This window comes from Anser anser (genome assembly GCF_964211835.1).
Source record: "Anser anser genome assembly, chromosome: 2".
Classification (NCBI taxonomy): Eukaryota; Metazoa; Chordata; class Aves; order Anseriformes; family Anatidae; genus Anser; species Anser anser.
Window position 1 is genome coordinate 141,769,125 of NC_139721.1, and position 17,282 is coordinate 141,786,406.

At 37.9% G+C, this 17,282-nt stretch overlaps 1 protein-coding gene across 13 annotated transcripts in view; it reads left to right on the forward strand.

Moving 5' to 3' along the window:
- The window catches only part of CACNB2 (calcium voltage-gated channel auxiliary subunit beta 2), a 243,918-nt gene that overhangs the window by 17,840 nt on the left and 208,796 nt on the right, over positions 1-17,282 (forward strand). For 4 of the 13 annotated variants that reach the window (XM_083824592.1, XM_083824593.1, XM_083824595.1 and 1 more), the window contains exon 1: positions 4,288-17,261. The exons of 5 other annotated variants lie outside the window; for them this stretch is intronic. Coding sequence is in view for 4 of the 8 variants with exons in the window: in XM_083824590.1 (XP_083680716.1) it covers positions 17,031-17,261 (231 nt within the window). In the remaining 4 variants the exon portion in view is untranslated. Of the gene's footprint in view, positions 1-4,275; positions 17,262-17,282 lie in introns of those variants that run through there. 4 more of the 13 variants (XM_083824590.1, XM_083824606.1, XM_083824601.1 and 1 more) reach the window with 2 other exon arrangements.

Consider the following 17,282-nt stretch of genomic DNA (forward strand, 5'->3'; position numbering starts at 1 on the left):
TGTCATATGAAGTATACCAAGTTGATAAAAGAAGAGTGGGTGAAGCATTTAGAGCAATGTAGGGATTCATAAGAATATGTCAGTTCAGCTGTTGATTTAGGGTTTCATTCATGGCTGATAAATCACTTCCTCTGTCATGTGGTAAAAGGTAGCTAGACGGGGAGTAGTAGGAGGAAAGATTTGAGGAAAGGAACAGATTGGGAGTATGTGGCTGGAGGAAGGAAGTGGGGAGGGAGGAGGAAGGCACTTGCCTTTTGGTGGCAGTTGTGAAACTGCACTCTGTGTAGTCCTCTGTGTACATGGGAAAACTGCAGTAGGCTCATTGGGCTATACATTTCCTCATCTGTAGTAAGGGTTTGAAAAGTCTCCTTTTTTGGCCTGGAGAGAATAGAACAGATGCCCCTATAAAGCATGGGATTTTGGCATGCATGACTGGAGGGGAGATGGCTGAGAAAAAACCCAGCGGAAAGGAAGTTCATCTGCGGCCTTCAATTCTTTCATGGGCCCTTTTTGCCTCAAATGGTTACTAAGAATAGAAATCAAACTGCTGCCATGTGTTTAAAAAAAATAACAACAAACACACACATACATAAAAACACACCCTCTAACCAAAACAAACAGGCAAGACATCATAAAAAGTCTTCTTATACATCCGTTTACTCTTTCCATACTTCTTATAGCAGGGTATGAGAAAATTACAGGGGAGAACAACTAAATATAATATTTTATTAAAAACTGAAGGCTAGGAGTCTTTTTTATAGCCTTGAACTGACATACATGTTTGATGTTACTTTGCAAACAGCTGAAGTCAACACATCCTTTTCCAAGCAGCAGTGAGAAAGATGAAATTTTGAAGATGGGGCTTATACTTGGTGGCTGCTGAGATGATTGCCAGAGCTGCTTTTGAGATTGCTGAGGTGATGAGGGAGTGTTCAGAGGCGTCTGAGAGGATGTATATGGCCCCCTGTGAGAGGACATGGGGAGATGTGAGCTTGAGGTGAGGGATGACATCTGTGTGGGTGGCAGCTATTGGACCTGCTCTCACGTCTGTGTCTTCAGTGCTCCAATTGCTGCCATCTTATGCATGCCTCCTGGCTCCGTGCTTCTCCTCCGTGTATGCCAGGGTGAGAAGAAATGTTTTTTGCTGTCTACTCAGGGTATACCACAGCTGGCACCCAAGTTTGGCAGCATCACATGCATCCCTTTGTAGCGAGACATTTGAAGGACATGACAGGACTTGTGTGTCCCAGAGATTTCTGCAGGTGAGATTTCTGCAGGTGACAGGGCTGCCTCTGTGCCATGGGCACGGCTGCTCAGGCAGATGTGAGGTGTTTTAAGCAGTTAGGCAAACTGGTAGACAGTTGCATCATCTTTGCAACGTTGCTGAATGTACAGTTGGAGACTTCCATCATAATGAACTGTATAGGGAAAGGCTTGAGCATAATGGTGTGTTCTTAAGGCTTTTTTTTTTTTTGGCCAAATGTCTTCATGAATGGTGATTAGTCTCTGGCTGTCTCTCTTTTGCAGTTTTACATTAATTGGAGTGTATTTTTGCATGACCTAAATGTACCAAAGCCTTACAGCTGCTCTGAGAACCTCCTTGCCTCTGTTTGTTGATCCTTTGGATGCAGGAGCTATGAGAAAAAACTACACAGTTGTAAAGAGTTAAGAACAAAATTAGGAATAGGATTGAATAAGAATCAAGTGTTTTGTTTATTTTGTCCCCTGCTTCTCCCAGGAAATTCACTGTGGTTTCTGGTTCTCATGTGCAGCATTGTCTTACTTGAAATAATAATTTCGAACATTGTGGTTTGATGTAAGGTTCTATTATATGCTATCATAGCTGTCTTCTAGTTATAATAAGCAAAGACTTACAAAATATCTGCAATAGGATGAGATTTCCACTCTATATGTTTAATTATATTTAATGCAAAACCTGTCAAAAATAAGTTATGAAGTTAAATTTTGTCACTTCTTCTTACAGGCCTATTCAGTTGGAGTGGATTTGTTCTGGGGTTGTTTTTCTGATTTATTTATTTATTTTAATGGAGCAGTGCACGATAAAAAGAAATATTTTAACACCATCTTCATTTTTTTTTTTTTTTTAGAAATAAGGTGTTATAAACCATTTTTAAAATTCAAGCTTATACTTATATGTAAATGTGCAGTAAATGTAAATGCTGACTTTATTCTTTTCACAGAGAAGTAAATTTGAAATTATTTTTGTTATTTTAAATATTACATTGATTTTCAAGACTTGCGTTTGTGCTGTATGGTTTTGACTGGGAACAAATATTTAACGCAAGGAAACAGCTTGGCCTTCTGTAAAGCAAATGTCAGCTTAGACTCCAAAATACAAGCAGTTTCAAGGAAAAATGAACCCTGGTTGGCTGCTGTGCGGCAAGCTGCTTCACATTCACTTCAGCAAGGAGCAGAGCTCTTCCTAGTCACTGTTGGGGCTCAGGGAGTGAAGAAATGCACTTTGCAATTAGCCAGAGGGATCTACTGAGTCTTTTGCCTTTCACAATGCCAGTGCATTCCTGCTCAAACTCGGGAGTGTTTGGTTTCATACGTCACTAAGGAGGTACATTACAAGGTATACAAGTGCCATTTCTGTCCAATTACTCACGAAGTTGCCAGTTTTATGGGCAGTAGCAGCAGAGAGCTATCTTCTCCTGGCCTATTTATTCAGGCAGTACTTCCAACACTGATTATATGTTTCTATAGATTTGAATGTTGCTTTTTTCGTCTGATCGCACTCAGCCTTTTCTTTGCTGGAATAGTAGTTGCATAGAAAAGCTTTGTGTTCCACTGCTGCTAAAATTAACTGTAAATCTTCAAATGAATTTACAGTAAAAGGTTTCCTGGGCATTGAATTGAGGAATGACATCCACGTGTGCACAATTAGTGCATGTCCTTTCAATGCTAGGCATGTAATATTTTAGTTCCCAAATACGATTGGCTTGAAAAATAGTAAGACCTGAAGCTGTCCTATGTATATGAAAAACTGGAAAGCTGCCCTTCCTTAACATTCGATCTTGTGGAATATCAGAGTTGTTCAATCTCTGTTCGGATGCATAGTGTTAATTCTAAGCTTCACATAAACTGGTAGCCTCCTAAGTGATAAATGATTGTCATCAAATGGTTTACTCATAGAATAACCGAGCCTTGAGTAGGAAAGTGAAGTGGTTCTTGCAGATGAGTAGGGAGCTGAAAGAAGGGGTGACGGGTGAAGTGAAGGGAGAAATGTATCTGCATCTGGCTTTTATATCTTTCTTCTTATTGTCTCCAGTGGTATTTCTGAATTTTCAGTTATTTTGCAGATTGAACCAGAAAATATTTGTGAAATTTGGAAAGGCTATTACAGCATGAAAACTAGACTTCTGGTTCTACGCTGAAGGAGATTGCTATGTCTTTTGTGACAGAAATTCAGCTGTAAGTCACTGTTGATCAGTTGGCTTTCAAAGGTCTGTATATCACATGCTGCTTTTGGAGGCATTGAGCTGAAGGCAGACACCGTTGTTCCTCTAGAAAGTGAAGTGTGGCTAGTTGACATTATTTTTTCCTACAAACTATTAAAATTACGGTACATATCAGTAATGTCCCCTTACTACATTTCTAAAAACATGTTATTGTATGCATACCTCTCTGAAAAACAAATCTTTTTTTCCGCCTTTTTTTTTTTTTACATTAGGAAGAAATTCTTTTGAAAACAGTAGTGTGTCAAGAAAATGTTTGGTTATAATAAGAAAAGATCAAAGCTTATTTCAGCCTTGTTCTGGAAATAGTTTCAGAGGAAACTGCCAGGTTTAATAACAGAACATAATCAGAAATCGGTTGGTTTTACACATCTCTTCCCAACATTAATTACAATTTATCCATCATATGCCATTTATACTGAAATGGAAAAACATTTTCCTAGGTGGCTTGTGTTGTTACAATAACAGGCCAAAGTGAAATGATAAAATAAAATTTCACAGAATCACAGAATCATGTAGGTTGGAAGAGACCTCCAAGATCACCTAGTCCAACCCATGACCTAACACTAACGAGTCCTCCACTAAACCATATCACTAGGCTATACATCTAAATGTCTTTTAAAGACCTCCAGGGATGGTGACTCAACCACTTCCCTGGGCAGCCCATTCCAATGCCTAACAACCCTTTCAGTAAAGAAGTTCTTCCTAATATCCAACCCAAACCTCCCCTGGCGCAACTTTAGCCCATTCCCCCTCGTCCTGTCACCAGGCAAGTGGGAGAATAGACCAACCCCCACCTCGCGACAGCCTCCTTTAAGGTACCTATAGAGAGCGATGAGGTCTCCCCTGAGCCTCCTCTTCTCCAGGCTAAACAACCCCAGCTCCCTCAGCCGCTCCTCGTAAGACTTGTTCTCCAGACCCCTCACCAGCTTCGTTGCCCTTCTCTGGACATGCTCCAGGGCCTCAATGTCCTTGTAGTGAGGGGCCCAAAACTGAACACAGTACTCAAGGTGCGGCCTCACCAGAGCCAAGTACAGGGGACAATCACTTCCCTAGTCCTGCTGACCACATTGTTTCTGATACAAGTCAGGATGCTGTTGGCCTTCTTGGCCACCTGAGCACACTGCTGGCTCATATTCAGCTGACTATCAACCAATACTCCCAGGTCCTTCTCTGTCAGGCAGTTTTCTAACCACTCATCTCCCAACCCGTAGCACTGTTTGGGGTTTTTGTGCCCCAAGTGCAGGGCCTGGAACTTGGTCTTGTTGAATTTCATGCAGTTGGCCTCAGCCCATCGGTCCAGCCTATCCAGGTCATCCTGCAGAGCCTTCCTACCCTTGAGCAGAACAACACATGCACCTAACATGGTATCATCTGCAAACTTACTGAGGGTGCACTCGATCCCCTCATCCATATCATCGATAAAGATATTACAGAGAACTGGCCCTAGTACTGAGCCTTTGGGGACTCCGCTAGTGACCAGCCTCCAGCTGGATTTAACTCCATTCACCACACCTCTTGGGTCCGGCTACCCAGCCAGTTTTTAACCCAACGAAGCATACGCCAGTCCAAGCCATGAGCAGTCAGTTTCTTCAGGAGAATGCTGTGAGAATGCTGTGTCTGTATTTCCCATACTTATAAGCTATAATATTTGCTCAAAGTCCATCAGCAGTTTGAAGATATCAAAGGGTAAAATTTGCAAAGTCTTTATGTTCTTGTTATTTTCCACGAAAAGTGAACAGTATTTAAGCTGCTGTTACCAAAAAGACAAAGAAATGAAAGCACGGTAACAGATTTGACCAATTCAAATGTCATTATACTTTGCAAACTGAATGTAGAAAATGAGTTAACACCTTACATAATAAATAAGTGTGGTGATAAAATGTGTTTTTGAGATAAAGCCTCTGAATCAGATGACACAGCCAAGAGGAAGAGAGACAGCTTTGGTTTAAGGCCTAGGAAGCTGTGATTCATTGGAAGTGGTCTGGAAAAATTGGCAGTGTGCTGTGTGCGTTTTTTTTTTTTTTTTTTTTTGTGGAAATGTCTTAATCCTTGAAGGTTTAAGATTTTTCTGATCTTGTTTGATTAATTGTTCATAAGCAAAGGCTACTTAAAACGGTACTTATATCTTTTACACATTGTTCAGCCTGCATGCGATATTTATTTCTTTTAGAAAGCCTGCATGCAGTGTAAAATAATTTGAATTTTCATTGCTAGGTAAAATATTGCTGAGGATTTGGAAGAGAGAAACTTCTTGAAGGTTATAATGCTGTGTCAAGAGACCTGCAGAAAATCTGGGGACTGCCTCCCATAGCTATTACTATTATTATTAGAGATTATCATAAGAAATGTCTTTCTAGCTGGGAAAAGCTTTTACAGTAAGATACTTGGGTTGTTTCTATCCTCCCTCAAACTAACTTTCTCTGCAGTATAAAGAAATATTCAGGTAAATTGCAGGTTCTCTTATAACTTCCATGTTTTCTGCAGAGAAATATTGGAATCTTGCTAATATGTCACATCTGTTGGATTTCAGAGCTTTGAGACTCTTTCAAGAAAGTTCAAAACAATATATACATCTTTCTTGAGTGTCTTCCAGAACTAGTATAAAATGTTATAGATTTTTTTTCCAGTTTAATGTATCTGCTTTAATAGCCTCTCAAATAGACACAACTACTGTAAATCCTGTAGAAACCTTACGAACAGATTATGTGAGTTGTTCCGTGTTGAAAAAGAGCCAAGAAATGTAAGTTTTCTTCCAGTGGGGCTAGATTCTTTTATTCCCACTTACAGATAGGATCTCTGGTGGCACAGTTGAAAATGAATAATCTAAGCTACAATTTAAATATATAAGAAAAGATTGAGAAGCAGAACATATTTTTGTACACTGTCTGTATTATAAATCCTAAATGTAGTTTCCCTTATATGCAAATAACACCTGTTAACTTATATAAGCCACAGTCACATTTCTTGTAAGACTCTGAAGACAGATGCTTCTTAAGTTAAAATAATTTATTAAAGTTTTGTTAACTGATGGTTCTTGAATGATCAGAAAAATACTTTTCAAAGTTTACATCTAAGGTTTCTGCAAATCTGTTTGATTTACGGATCGCACGTTAACTCATGAATTTCATGAGTTCATAATGTGTAGTAAGTTTTGTGAACTTCATGGATGTGGCACTGACCAAGAGGCTCAAGACACTGTGGTGGTCTTGTCTGGGCAGGTGAATGAATGCAGAGTTCTTTCAAGCCCTTCAGATTGGTTTGAAGATCTATGAACAAAGGAAAGGAACAAAGGAATGTATTATCTAACAGTTTTCTCATATATCCTTCCTATACTTATCTCATGTATCCCTGGCAGGCCACTTTTGGTTTTTAATTTCTTGGAACTTGGCAGTTTCCTAGAGGGAAATAGTAATTTTAGAAAAGATAGTAATAATGCCCTTGTTGTCTGCTTTTAGGTCATCACTTAAGAGGGTTTCCATCCCTTATTTCTGGCAATCAGTTAACTTTCTTCAAGTGTCTAGACTGTCATCGTCTCGATCCAATGGATATGAGATAAAATTACAATGGGATAGTTCACATACACCTACCTATTTCAATCTGTCTTCTTGCATACTTTCTGAACAACCCATATCTCAAAGACTGATACTATAAATAATTATATTATATTACCAAGAGAAAGATTTTTAATTTAAACACTGACTCCTTCCAAAAGAAGAAAAAGCAGACAGCAATCAACTCAGACCAAGGGTTTGAATCTTTTTGTGACAAAATAAACCTCTATGGTTACTTTTGCATTTATAATTCTCTAAAATGTGGAAACTTATTCTGGATTTGTCAGAGCTGTGCACTTAGAAAAATCGGTAATTCTAGAAATTTTACATATAATTTGATCATGAACACTTAAAGTGTTTTAATTTTTTATCCTTCCAGCAAATTTTTGCTCTTCAGAGTGCAATTCAGAATTTACTTAATTTGGTCCCCATTATATGCTTGACAGTCAATGTGGTGAAATCCAATTTAACACCACTTCAAAATTTGGCATTTAATCTGGTATTCTTCTTTCTGTCAGAAGTTGGCTTTCTACCTTGGCAAGATTCGTCATGTCAGTCTGGAGCTAAATACTTACACCATACTCAGAAAATCCTTTGGTCTCCTTTGGCATGTGTTGTCATGCACTTTTTGTTATTCTACAGCTTGTACTTTCTGTCAAAGCAGGGTCAGCTAAATCTAGGGTTTATTTTCAGCATTCATCAACTGCACTTTGGAGAAATCCTACCAGTTCTTACTTTCAGAAATGGTAAAAGGAGACCAGTAACTTAAAAAAATATCTGTACCTTTTGTATTTCATCTCATGATTTTAACTCTAGCTATGGTAGTTTCATTGCTGACGTGTGGAAGCACTTGCAGGTGAGATACATTTGGCTGAGTTACTAGTCACCAGGGGAAACGGAAAGATGTGTTAATAATAATGAAAAACTCTGTTTCAGTGTTTGCTTGATTAAATAAGAGGAAAAGTTCATCCACAGGAACAGGTAGGGTCTGAAATGTCATAACTTTGACATATCTTTACTTAATTTGTGTTTTTGTCACTTCCTCAAAACAACTGATAGGCAAAAAGTACACAGCTTCCCTCATTGACCCCTGTCAGGAATAGGAGTGGGTCCCCTCTCTAGAGTTTTCCCTGGGGTTGCTTTGAGCTGTACCTATTTGTACTGCACTGCTGGCTTAAGACTGAAGCATGGTGTTCAGATGGTGGCATTGATCTCCTTGTTTTTTTCTAATTTTTGGGCTGCAAAATACTAGCCCATTTAGGCTTACCAGTTCGGTTGATTCTGCAGGCCATCTACAAGTATAGATAGAACTTGGCTGTATGAAATTATTAATTTTGCTGTTTCCAAGGTAGTTTTAATTTTTCATCGATGCGAAATTTGTCAGCATATGTCAGTGTATGATTCTGGGTCAATTTTCACATTTGAGAAGGAGAAACATTGATTTGTCATTTAGACTTTGAATCCTTTGCTGTTATTGCCTGTTGGTAGATGGCTTTGGACTTGGGGAAATCCCATTCCTAGCTTACACAAATCTTAAATAGTAAGTTTTTAGGCAGATTTTCCTGGCAGCATACATAAGATTTTATTTTTTTTTGTGTTATAAATGTTCACTGTATTTATAAGAACAGTATTATTCATGGCTATTCAGAACACATACTTGAAGTCAAGCAGCTGCATCTTACACTTAATCTGGCAAACATTTACCTCTGTTTATTTAGAGCATCATTCTGTGATTTTTCTCTTCTAACTCTTCATAAGGCTTTATTTTAGAGATCTCACCAAGGTGGTTCTGCCTGTTAAGCAGAATATTAGGGCAACCTGATCTAGCGGGTGGTATTCCTGCCCATGGCAGGGGGGTGGAATTGAATCGTCTTTAAGGTCCCTTCCCACACAAGCCTTTCTATGATTCTATGGGACAGGACCGTAACTTGGTCTTAGTTGTACTAATAGACCTTCCTTTCAAGTCTGTTTAACTTTTTATGCATTGATACATACTCTGTGAAAGTGGTATTTTAATGGTCTCTCAAGAATTAGAAATACAATAGCTCTTCGGTTTCCAGTAGAACTGAATCACTCTCCAATGGTCAAGCATTGGAATGGGCTGCTCAAGGAAGTGATGAGTCGTCATTCCAGGAGGGATTTAAAAGACATGTGGACATGGCACTGAGGGATATGGCTTAGTGGTTGGACTCGGTAGGTCAGGCTGATGGTTGGACTTGGTGATCTTGAAGATCTTTTCCAACCTACATGATTCTGTGATTCTGTGAACTTGGGGCACCTCAGTCCATCTTGTTTTACCCCAGTTGTGGGAAAACCCAGGGTTTGGAGTACACCTTACTTGCACACAGGCAGGAAGAGGTGTGCGTGGACACCATCACAATATCCTCATGTGCCCATGAAGGAAACTGAAGTTTGCAAAGCATACACAATCTGCTGTGTACTTCCAGAAGGTTCTGAGATTGGCCAGCGAATGGACCACTCTCTGAGGCTGAAGGGCGTTCCACACATTTATATCTGTCTTGTTGGCATGTGTGTCCCCATCTACTAAAAGGAGAAATCAGATCCTGTTTTGAAAGAGAGTTTTGACCAAAAAAAAATATAAAATAATAAAATAAAATAAAATAAAATAATAAAATAAAATAAAATATAAAATAAAATAAAATAAAATAAAATAAAATAAAATAAAATAAAATAAAATAAAATAAAATAAAATAAAATAAAATAAATAAAATAAAATAAAAAAACAGCATTGTAAATTGTGAGGTAAGCAGGTGATTTGTATAACATAGTTTTGGAAACAGAAATGGAAATTAAGTTAATGTGTCAATACAGAGATTAATTCCAGCCTTTGTGAGCAGAAGACCAAGAATATTAGGTTGAATGAAGTGAAATTTTCCCACTGTGACTACAAACATTTTACATTGTCCAATTACTGTATAGAGTATGTGAGGGATTTCTAGATAGAAATGATTTATCTTATTGCTAGCAGTCTGTAGTTTGTTAGGTCTCTAGGCACCTTTATGGTTGTGACTACTCACCTTTATGAGGGTGACTGAAGCATTTGGATAAATGTTGCTTCTTCTGTTTAGGGTACGTCCTTACCATCTAAGAGAGTGTCTATTAATTATTATCCACGTTGAACAACTTGCTTGCTTTTTTCATGAAATGATAGGATACAATTTGTACTAGCCTGTTTTAGACTTTTAAACATTTTTTTTTCTTGTTTTTATCTTGCTTTTCTAGGAGAAAAGGTACCTGGTACAAAGTCAAACCTCACTGTTGCTTATCACAATTTGTATGTCTTCAGTGGATGCTGTTGGGAATAGTCAAGGCAGAAAGTGCCACTTCAGCTCTCACCCCAGCTAGCAGGATTCCTGCTTGTGCTTGATAGTCATGGTGAAAGACCAGTTCCTCCAGAAGTTGATTTGTATTACCTAAATTAGTCTTCTGCTCTGAATTATGCTTCAGAAGAGGGTAATTTTGGTCGACTGGTACAGGAGGAACATCAGCAAACCAGCTGTCTCATTTGGCTGCCTGTGGTTGGTGGTTGTGAATGGTCTCTTTCGCTCATACCTATATCTGATGGTCAGGCTCTCTTCTCAGCTGATGTTTCTGCAGCTGTTTAGCATTAGTTTTATCTCTTTGAGTACAGATTCAGCACGCATTGCTACAATGTTTTCTGTGTCTATGTAGCTTATTTATTTCTATGGGACCTTTCTGCATCTGTTCTACTATATTGAAATCATATGGTCTTTACCTACAGAGTGTAGAATACAGCAGCACATATGCTGTTTTTAATTTTATTGCTGTTCTGCATTTAGGAATGACTCATGACTCCGGAGATTGAGTTGATAAAACATTTGCACATCTCATTAATCTAATACTGTAATTCCCAAGAAACATTACAGTGAAAAAGCCTATTGTTCAGATGTTGCATGGTGAGCTTTACTTTATTGATAATACCATGGTCCACATATAACAATCCTAGGTGTAATTTTCTAACAAATGAAAATACAATGCAAGGACTCCTTTACAGAATCCAAAAAGTGATGTCTTGGAACTCAGACCTCAGGGAGCTTTGGATCAAGAGTTTTAAAAGGCTGCACTTTAATTCTGTTACTCATGCCATTCATTGTCATTAATATCAACCTTGGCGTTTTTCTGAGCAGTGATATTTTTCTTTCTTTTTTCAATACAAAGCTTGGAAATTGGTGACAGCCACCTGATTCAGCAAGAGATTGGTTTTAAAACTATTTTAAAGCTCTTATTTTATGTAAAGGTAGTCTATAATGTGATGCAGAATAATAAAACAAATGGAAAACCTCATACAGCCTTGCTTCCCTGTAGTTTTACAATTCTCATTTAGACAAGAATTTTAATGTATAGCATAGCTAGTGAGCTACTTTTAAATTTTGAGGACTAGATTCAATTTTATTCTTGTTTGGCTGTCTATGTCTTTCTACTTTGTCTTGGAGTATAATGTCTCCTGTCTCCCCTGCTTCCCTCCCCCTCCAAAAAATCACCCCAAAACCACAAAGAGAGCTAGTGAATGATCTATATATAGTCTGGTGTTTTTCTTTTTTGCAGTATAAGAGATTCTGAAAGTGAGGAAAAACAGAAGTTAATGTGGACCCTGGCAGACAATCATTCCCAATATTAATTGTAATGGAATGTGCCTACTGCAGAAACAACAAGTAAAAAGTAGGAAGCAAAATCAGTGGAGAGTCTACAAGAAAAGACTTGGCCATAACTGGGATTCAAATCTCTCCCTTCAGAGACGGTAGGTTTAGGCCAGGTTTAGGAGCATCCTGTTTTTCCTGGGTCTGGGCAGCCTATCTCTGCAAGAACTTGAAGTCTCTCTGTCTTGAGCAAAACTTTGGTGTTTGCTGTAGCTTTTTTCATGGTGAATATTAGTTTGCAGCATTTGTGTATCTTTTCCAAGTGATAACTTTTGTGATAACCAAATTGTTACAAAAACATACCAAGGATGATGATTTGGACTGGGGTAAAATATCAGCAGTTTTCAACATAAGGTAAACTCATTGGTTGTAAATAGCTTCTCCTCTGTAGTCCTTTTCAGAATATTTTTTTCTTAACTGAGCTAAATTTTTCCTCCATCATTTCTTTTTTTTTTTTTTTAATTATTTTTTCCTCCTGTAAGAGGATAGTATGATGAGGTGTATCTGTAAGTTGAGGTAAAGATCTTTAGTTCTTTTAGGTCATTCATAGTTTGTGTGTGTTTTTATATATGTGTGTGTGTATTCATCTTATTTGATTATTTTTTTTTTCTCTAGAGGACATAAGAATAGACCTCTTGTCCTGAAAGTTCCAGGCAGGCTGGTGGGCACCTGATGTGTGAATTTGCCCCACAGTTGCTGAAGGGCAATATTCCCTGACCTGCAGTGATTTTTTTTTTTTGGGCTCATGTAAACAACATTTGCTCTGTTCAACATTGTATGCATTCCAGGGACTTTCTGTTTATTGCAAGTACAGGACTGGACACAGACACTCCAGTTTAAGAAATACTTCTTAAACATCCTATAACTTCAGATTTTGACTTCCAGTTTAGGTTGCAGATTATGCCTACAAGCAATCAAATCTAATGCATAGTATTATCATGTCTTTGCTATAGACAATGTCAATAGAAACATAAATGAGCAAGTGAGCAACAGGTAAACTGTATGAACAAATGTGCATATAATTAATATGTATTAAGTTACCTGAGATCTATGGACAACCTTGGATATTTCCTCTGTAGTCAGTCTTCCTTATCTGCCTGGATTTCTTATGATAAATGCCAAAAATAGTCACCTTTTTTTCTTTTTGATTATTTTGTCCAAACTTTTATTCTTTTTTGTGACTTAAGACATAGTGTTGGTCTGTGGATAAACTCTAGTAAGGGTTTTCCTCAGTAAAATGGGAGTTTTATCAGAATGTCATGTCCCAAATACTATCAGATTTACAGTAAAAATGATACATACCTTACTATATCTTGCTGAAATTAATAGCCAGATAAACTCTGTAAGAACAAATAACTGTATGTTTGTAACATATGTTCAAAAAAGCAGTTTTATCCTAGCTTCACTGTTTTTAAGTTTCTGTAGAAGTTTCTCTCTTTTTTTCTTTTTTCTTTTTAACTTTTAATAGCAACATTCACTATGTGCTGCAGGCAATAAAACAGAGTAAATAATCTTTCTAGAATGTGTTGGACACACTTTCACTGTTCTCTAAAATATTTACATGAATTACAATAGGTTGTTTTCATTATTTTTTTTTTTGAAAGTACATCTTCTTGGACCTTTTACTTCCTTTTTTATCCTTTAACAAAAAATAATAATTAAAAAAAACACTGTATATTACATAAGTGATTAAAATGTGAACTGAATATCCTTTGATCTTGAAGCAGCTTTGGTTGAGGCCCTACATGAGGCAGACGTTTAGGAGCAAGGGAAGTTGGAAGAATAATTAGAGGGAGCCAGAACATGATGATAAGTTGGTGAGGTGCTGAGACAAGTGCTTCAGAGCCAGGACTCGTCTCACGATTTACTGGGTTTGGGGAGAATCTCAACAGCTGCTATACCAGGCAGCATGAAGAAGGTGAGGAGCAGCAGCCATGAGTGGGCAGGGAGTGAGGACAAGGAGGGGAGCAGAACCCTGAGCAGCTCCTGGTGTCCCACGTGGGCCCTTCTTTCCCCTGGGATCTGGTGAAGGTCTTGGAAAGGTGCCTTGTCCTTGAGCAGTGAGCGAGTGGAAATAAATGGTGGAAGAGAAGGTTATTTGGGGGTGAGAATCTCAAACATTGAGGAAATGCATCTCCTTGTGATTTCTTTGATGTGTGGGGCCAGCTCTGTGAAGAATGAGCTGTGGACAGTTGTCCAAGCAAAGCAAATGTATGCTGTGTTTTGTTTTTTATCTTGAAAAGCAAACAGCAGTGATTTTTTCTTCACAGCCTCTGTCAGCATATGGGCAAGGCATAAGTGTCAGGCTGTAGTATCCGCTGTGTGAGCGGGAGCAGGGCGTCCCTTTTATATATGACCCTTTCTATTGTGGTGCATGGGCAGGAAGGGAGGGAAAAATGTGAAGTGCTTGAACAGCTGACAGTATTTAATATCCTTATCTGCTCGGAAATTTAAGCACTAAAGAGGCACAATTTGTAACAGCCATTTTCCCCTCTTGGAGCTGTCATCTGGGCTGTACGTAATGGATTATTTTGAGGGGAAAAATGCCTTGAAGACGCAACTTGCTGCCCTCACAAATGACTTAGTATCTTTTTTTTTTTTTTTTTCCCCACATATGTTTGAATTATTTATATCAGAGATTCTGAAATACTGCCCTGGCACAGAAGTTGTAGGAGAGTATTGGAAAAACTGCTTGGTTTTGTATTCTGGAGAGTGACTTTCCCTGATCTTGATGAAATGCAGACTTGATAACCACTGAAGAGCACTACAACGTCTTGGCGGAAAGGCCCGTGCCCCCTTGGAGCAGAGGTAGCTCCTGCCATGCAATGGCTGTGGTCGCAGTCCTGTGTGGGCTTTGAGCAAGCATTCAGTCAAATGGGGGAGATGTAGAGGCAGTGATTGGCAAACTATTACTTTCTACTATTACACTTTCTTTTTGAGATCTATTTCATAATGTTTTCAGCCATTGGGGCTTATGACTTAGAATATAGTTATTACTGTGATAGCAGCAGAACAATAAGCATCCATCATTCAAAATCTTTACATCTGAAATCTTATGCATTGCAAATAATTTCTTGATTAATAAATAAATGTGTTATTCAAAATAATCTGAAACATTTTGGTTTTATTTAGCAGTACTGTCCAATCATTCTACATCGGGCTTTAAACGTTGTCCGTCAGTGGGCTTCCCCTTGCTGGTGCTGTACCATGTTGTGTTGTCCACCTGTTTCTTTAACTGCCAATTTTATTATTTATGTGTGAGCATACACCTATTCACAGACTATTGAGTGTATTAATGATATTGAAATAAACTTTATGTTTATTTAATTCTGGAGGCACGTGCTTTTTTTTTTTTCTTTTTTTTTGCTTTTTTTTTTTGGCTTTTTTTCCCCTTTTCATCATTCCAGGCTTATGCTAGTTCTTTTATTGATTCAGCCTGGGGGATGATAGGCAGTTTCTGCTCCTGTTTAAGGACACTGACTGTCATGGTAGTCTAACAAAGGCTACCACTACTTTCTAAAGATGATTGTTAAAGTTAAAAATATTTCATTGCTTTTCCTTTTGTATTTTTCCTTTTTTTGTTGTTGTTGTTTGCTTCTTAGATATGCAGACTGGCTCTAGTCATGATGTTTTTAAATTTATGCTTTTGTTTCTACCTTAAGTTAAAGGAAACCAAACTCTCTAACAAAGTAAAATGTTCTCTCTTTGCTGAGATCAAGATGTAATAGATCTACTATATCATGCAGAAATCTGTACTTTGTTTTCCAAATTGTTCCCAGTTGTTTCCAAAAGTAAGCAAAACTAGATATGGAAAAAACAGCAAACAACAACAACAACAAAACACCTTGAATAGGAAGTGAATGAGGAGTTTTAATTTTCTTGCCAATGTCAGAAGTTAATATCATAAGTGTCTGTTTCTAGATATGGGACAAATCACCAAAAGTATGTTTTGATGCCATCACTGTTTACAAGTCCATGTGGCATTGTGCCTTGGTCTTTGCAGATAAAAAAGAATAGATCTCAGATTTTTAACTGTCTGGACAATTCATGAAAGGCAATGAGACATGCATGATGATTCAAAGAAGTAATCATGGACTTGCTAAAATTTAACCCATGTTAGCCTATTGTTTTATTTGCATTTTAAGCAATAAAAAACAAATTGCAGTGTCTTATTTTATTAATTGTTAGTCTTTGTGCATTGTTTAACATGATACCAGATGCTTCCTCTTCTAATTAATCCTACAGGAAAAATATTTGAGCTCTATTAACAATATTATTAATAAACTGACAATCCTGACTATTAAGCTTCCATCAATACTTTTATAGACAGCTCATTTATGTAATCTGTTTTTAATATATTTTAATATATGCTTTTAGCTAGACAGTTGTGACAAAACGGTCTTTTTTTTTTCCTTTTCTTTTCTTTTTTTTTTTTTTTTCCCTAGAGATTCAAATGATAGCCATTTTTACTGCAATTCAGGTAGCTCAGTAAGATGTTAATTAAGTACATCCAATTGACTGAAGATGTAGTGACATTTTCCCCTTTGTCCTTTCCATTTGCCCTTTTCATTCTTCTTTTCTAATATTATGTATTTGGTCTTACACTTTAAATTGGCAATCCCCTTAGCAGAATCTTGCATCATCTTCTACTTAAACTGGATAAATCTAATTAGCAAATTCCTGCTCCAGCATCTCATGTTTGATGTAACACTAAATTGAACACAAACTGGATAACTCTTGTTTGTGTTATTTATGTATGAGTGTGAGAGCTCCAATGCTGTTGCTGGTCCCATTACACTCGGCAGACTTTGGTACGAGGGAGGCATTTCCTTCCCCTCTGCTCTCTGTGCTCTCCGGCTACTTGCACAATGGAAGAAGTTTGTTCTCAGTTCTGTTCCTGACCCAGTTTTGGGATTACTTTAAACTCTAGCGCTGGTTACTTACTGCTAAAAAAACACTCCTCAGAGCACACAGGTATCAATAAACCTGCATGACTGGCATCAGTTTTGTCTCTGTGTTGCCACTGCAATGCCTAGAGCTTGCTTCTCATAGGACCCACTGTGTTATTTGTTACCCAGAAACTGCTTTAAAAATAATTCCTTCAGGTAAAATTAAATCTAATCTTTAATAGATATTGCTCATGAACAGAGTAAGAGATAGCTAATTTAGCATTTTAAAATACAACTACTTTAAAACAGAAGGGTTTATTGTTTTATTTACTTGCTAGGAGGAGGTCTCAGGTGTCTGTAATCTGTCCCTGCCAGAGCTGATGCTATCGTTACCAGGTTGCTTCTGCAAGGAGCACACCCCTTTTCTCCATGCTAGGGCAGGTGATGGAAGTATCCCTTGGAGAAGAGACACAGGGCCCAACGCCTGACAGTCTGAAGAAATCAAATAGTTCAGACTTTCCAGGGGAAAGTCTAAGTCTTAGTCCTGAGCATGAGCTGGAAGCAATTCCTGTGGAAGAAATTCAAGACTTTGAACCTGAGAACTTACGGGAGTTTGCTGCTGCTGAAACTACACAGGACACTAAACCTGAGAATGGGCAGGTACAGCAAGGGGATACTTTA